Source organism: Penaeus vannamei, unplaced genomic scaffold (assembly GCF_042767895.1).
Source record: "Penaeus vannamei isolate JL-2024 unplaced genomic scaffold, ASM4276789v1 unanchor5379, whole genome shotgun sequence".
Lineage (NCBI taxonomy): Eukaryota > Metazoa > Arthropoda > Malacostraca > Decapoda > Penaeidae > Penaeus > Penaeus vannamei.
In genome coordinates this window covers 1-5,000 of record NW_027218357.1, presented here as the reverse complement: position 1 = coordinate 5,000, position 5,000 = coordinate 1, and the positions used below count along the sequence as shown (strand labels likewise).

Here is a 5,000-nt window from a genome sequence, read left to right as displayed (position 1 = left end):
TCCCGCCGAATTCAAAAGTCAACTGGCATCTTCCCGCCAAATTTAAAAGTGATTGGATATTTTCTTGCCTAATGCAAAGCGTTTTGACACTTGTAAGGTTTTCTTTTGGGCAAAACCAAAGAAAATAGAATATTTCTGGGAAAAATAGATATAAAAATATCTGTTGAAACATAAGAATCAAGCAATAAAAACAAGAACAAAATGATTCCAAAGATATTCTCGAGCTTGCTTTAAAGGGATTTTAAGTCTAATTAAAGTTGAAAAAGAATTTGATAAAGGATTCAAAGTCTTAATCAAGAATTGAACGGCTAAATAAATTATTGAAAGGCCTCCTAAAAGAATTTAAAAGGATAAAGGAATCTAAAGGCTTGATAAAGGATTGGAAGGACTTGTAAAGTATTTAAGAGCCCATTAAAGGAATTTAAAGGCTTGATAAAGGATTAGAAGGACTCATAAAGGATTGAAAAGCTCAATAAAGGATTTAAAAGCTCAATAAAGGATTTAAAAGCTCAATAAAGGATTTAAAAGCTCAATAAAGGATTTATAAGATTAATAAGGGATTTAAAAGCTAAACAAAGGATTTAAAAGCTAAACAAAGGATTTAAAAGCTAAACAAAGGATTTAAAAGCTCAATAAGGGATTCAAAAGCTAAACAAAGGATTCAAAAGCTCAAATCAGTTAATTTTAGAAGTTTATTACCGGTGGCGGAAGCTGAAATTCGGACGGCGCTTTGATGGGAACATTTTGTAGCCGATTTCCGTCAAATCGGTCAAATCTGTCATCGTCAAACCTGTCAAATCGATCATCGTCGAACCTGTCGAATCGGTCATCGTCAAATCTGTCATCATCAAATCGGTCAAATCTGTCATCGTCGAATCGATCAAATCGGTCATCATCAAATCGGTCAAATCGGTCATCGTCAAATCTGTCATCATCAAATCGGTCAAATCGATCGTCATCAAATCGATCAAATCTGTCATCGTCGAACCTGTCATCATCAAATCGATCAAATCTGTCATCATCGAACCTGTCAAATCTGTCATCATCAAATCTGTCAAACCGGTCATCGTCAAATCTGTCATCGTCAAATCGATCAAATCGGTCATCATCAAATGGGTCAAATCTGTCATCGTCGAACCGGTCAAACCGATCGTCATCAAATCTGTCATCATCAAATCTATCAAATCTGTCATCATCGAACCTACCAAACACTTGACCGCTTGACACTCCAAGAGACAAGCCGGGAATCCTTCTTGACGGAACTGACACCGGTTGACCAACCTGAGGCTGACTAGGCCTTGACAGTGTTTGAATAGGCCTAGATGTCACTTGATTGGCTCTTGGCAGCGTCTGAATAGGCCTAGATGTGACTTGATTGGCTCTTGACAGCGTCTGAGTAGGCCTAGATGTCACTTGACTGGTTCTTGACAGCGTCTGAGTAGGCCTAGATGTGACTTGATTGGCTCTTGGCAGCGTCTGAATAGGCCTAGATGTGACTTGATTGGCTCTTGACAGCGTCTGAGTAGGCCTAGATGTCACTTGACTGGTTCTTGACAGCGTCTGAGTAGGCCTAGATGTGACTTGACTGGTTCTTGACAGCGTCTGAGTAGGCCTAGATGTGACTTGACCGGCCCTTGACAGCGTCTGAGTAGGCCTAGATGTGACTTGACCGGCCCTTGACAGCGTCTGACTCGGACTTGACGGCGTCTGAGTAGGCCTAGAGGTCACGTGACTCGGCCCAGACGGATTTGCCCGCACGCCAAAGGCACGGAGCCTCGCGGATGCTATCTCAGCTGCGTTTTGATTGGCTGCGGGGAGTGGGCGTCCTTGCACCTGATTGGTTGATGCTGGGCGTCCTTGTCGTTGATTGGTTGTTGCTGGGCGAGGTGCAACCTGATTGGTTGAGGAAAGAGGGCGTCCTTGTCGTTGATTGGTTGTTGTTGGGCGAGGTGCAACCTGATTGGTTGAGGGGAGAGGGCGTCCTTGTCGTTGATTGGTTGTTGTTGGGCGAGGTGCAACCTGATTGGTTGAGGGGAGAGGGCGTCCTTGTCGTTGATTGGTTGTTGTTGGGCGAGGTGCAACCTGATTGGTTGAGGGGAGAGGGCGTCCTTGTCGTTGATTGGTTGTTGCTGGGCGAGGTGCAACCTGATTGGTTGAGGGGAGAGGGCGTCCTTGTCGTTGATTGGTTGTTGCTGGGCGAGGTGCAACCTGATTGGCTGAAGGAAGAGGGCGTCCTTGTCGTTGATTGGTTATTGTAGGACGAGCTGTTACCTGATTGGCCGATGGCAAGGGCCTTCCTCTTCCCTGATTGGCTGTGACAGGAGTAGGCGTGGCTTGGGTCAGAGGCCGCTTGGAAACGGTAACTCTCGTGGGTTTTCTCGAAGGAGGAAATGAAGGAGAGAAAGAGGAAGAAGAAGATGAAGGAGACGAAGATGATGTTCCGGAGAAGGGCAGCGGGCTAGAAGAACCGGCGTTTTGAGGACCAGATGCGCCAAAGTTCCCTGAGGATCCGGAACCAGTCGAACCAGAGGCCGCGAAGGTTCCAGACCCGATGGAACTAGACTCCGTAGACCCATGACCCGGATTCCTAGTCGGACCAGCGAAGGTTCCAGAGCCCGTATTCCCAAGATTCGAATGCCTAGTTGAACCAAAGCCCGTATGTCCTAGAGTGGAACCGGTAGATGAACCCGTAGACCCACCATGGCCGGCGTTCCTAGTCGAACCACCGGAGAACCCAGAACCAGACCTTTGATTGAAGTTCCTAGCCGAACCAGAGCCAGCGGAAGACCCAAAACCACTTGCACGATTGGAACTACCCGAACCAGAGGCAGCGAAGGATCCAGAACCAGACCCATGATTTGAACTACCCGGACCAGAGGCAGCGAAGGATCCAGAACCAGACCCTTGATTGAAGTTCCTAGCCGAACCAGAGCTGGCGGAAGACCCAAAACCGCTTCCACTCCCACTCCTACTCGAACCAGACCCAGCGGAGGAAGACCCAAAACCACTCGAACCCGAACCAGCGGAAGACCCAAAACCACCCGAACCCGAACCAGCGGAGGAAGACCCGGAACCACTCCCACTCCTACTCGAACCAGACCCAGCGGAGGAAGACCCAAAACCACTCCCACTCCTACTCGAACCAGACCCAGCGGAGGAAGACCCAAAACCACTCCCACTCGAACTCGAACCAGACCCAGCGGAGGAAGACCCAAAACCACTCCTACTCGAACCCCCAGAGGACGCCACCCTACCCAGTTCTTTGTTGACGCCAAAGTGAACGGATGAGGCCTCGCAGTCCACATTGTACCACCAATCGCAGACAAGTCGCTCTTGGTGGAAAACAGTGCCATTCGGACACAGGAAACTGTCTTTGTCCCGTCCGTTCGAGTGGCAGATGTGGAAGACCTGGAACAAATGAGATAAAATAAGAATAGGGCAAAAAATAAAAGAAGAGAAAGAAGGAAAAAAGATAAACAAATGAGATTAAAAAAATAAAAGAAGAAAAAGATATAAACAAATGAGATAGAATATGAAAAAAAGAATGAAAAAGAAGAAAAAAAGGTAAATAAATGAAATAAAATAAGAATAGGGCAAAAATAAAAGAAGAAAAGAAGGAAAAAAGATAAACAAACAAGATAAGATAAGAATAAGTAAAAAATAAAGATGAAAAATAAATAATAAACAAAAAAAAGACGAAGAAAGAAGAAGAAGATAAACAAATGAGATAAGAGAAGAGTAAGCCAAAAAAAAAAAAAAAAAAAAAATAAATAAAATAAAAATAAAAAATAATAAGAATAATAAATAAAATAATGATTAAAAAAATAAATAAATAAAAAGAAGAAAATATAAGAAATTGAAGAAAATAATAAGGAAAACAATAAAAAAAAAAAAAAGAAAAACAAATGAGATAAAACAAGAAAATGACAAAAAAGAAGAAAAAAGATAAACAAATGAGATAAGAATAAGGCAAAAAATAAAAATAAATAAGAAACAAATAAATAAAATAAAAAAAGAAGAAAATGAAAATAAAGAAGAAAAGATAAACAAATGAGATAAGATAAGAATAAAACAAAAGATAAAAAAGGAAAAAAATAAAGATAAAATAAGAATAGGGCAAAACATTTTAAAAAGAAGAAAGAAAATAAATGAGATAAAACAAGAATAAGGCTAAAAATAAAGAAGAAGAAGAAGAAGAAGATAAACAAAAAATAAAAGAAAATAAAGAGGAAGAAAACGATAGCAAATAAGATAAGGATAAACATAAATGAATAAAAAAAAGATAAATAATTTAAGATAAGAATAAGAAGACTGAGAACAAATAAGATAAAATGAGAATAAAACAGATAAAAGAATGAATAATAAATGGAAAAGATAGTAAGAAATGAAAATAAAACAAATTGAAAAGATGATAAGAAATGAGGAAATTATAACAAATAAGAAAAAAAAGAATAAAACAAACAAGAAATTGATAACAAATAAGATAATAATAAAAGAATTAAAAAGTGATAACGAATTATAACAAATAAAACGATAACAAACAAATAGAAATAAAAACAAATAAGAAAGATAACAAAGAGTTAATAGAAAAAAATAAAACAAATAGAACAGATAACAAGAAATGAAAATAGAAATAAAATAATAATAACAAAATAAAAAGAAATCAAAGATGTTAATAATGAAAATGAATAACAACAAATAATGATAATGATAAGAAATAAAGATACAAAAAGGAAAGTAAAATTGTCTTTGTTATTGTCATTTTGTTGTTCTTATCAAAACACTGTATGGATATATATATATTTTTTTATCTCTCTCTCTCTCTCTCTCTCTCTCCTTCCTCACCCTCCTCTCTCTCATCTCTCTCTCTCTCTTTCTCTTTTTCCCTCTCGCTCTCTCTCTCTCTCTCTCTCCCCTTCCCTCCCTCTATCTCTCTCTCTCTTCCCCTCCCTCTATCTCTCTCTCTCTCCCTCCCCCCCCCTCTCTCTCTGTCTCCCTTT

At 39.9% G+C, this 5,000-nt stretch overlaps 1 protein-coding gene across 1 annotated transcript in view; it reads left to right on the top strand.

The window, feature by feature from the left end:
• Nucleotides 1-46, top strand: part of LOC138861443 (adhesive plaque matrix protein-like) — a 3,624-nt gene extending 3,578 nt beyond the window's left edge. The window contains exon 2 of the mRNA XM_070120543.1: nucleotides 1-46. This exon is cut by the window's left edge and continues 1,154 nt beyond it. Within this exon, the coding sequence (XP_069976644.1) occupies nucleotides 1-46 (46 nt within the window).
• The last annotated feature ends 4,954 nt before the right edge of the window (nucleotides 47-5,000 follow it).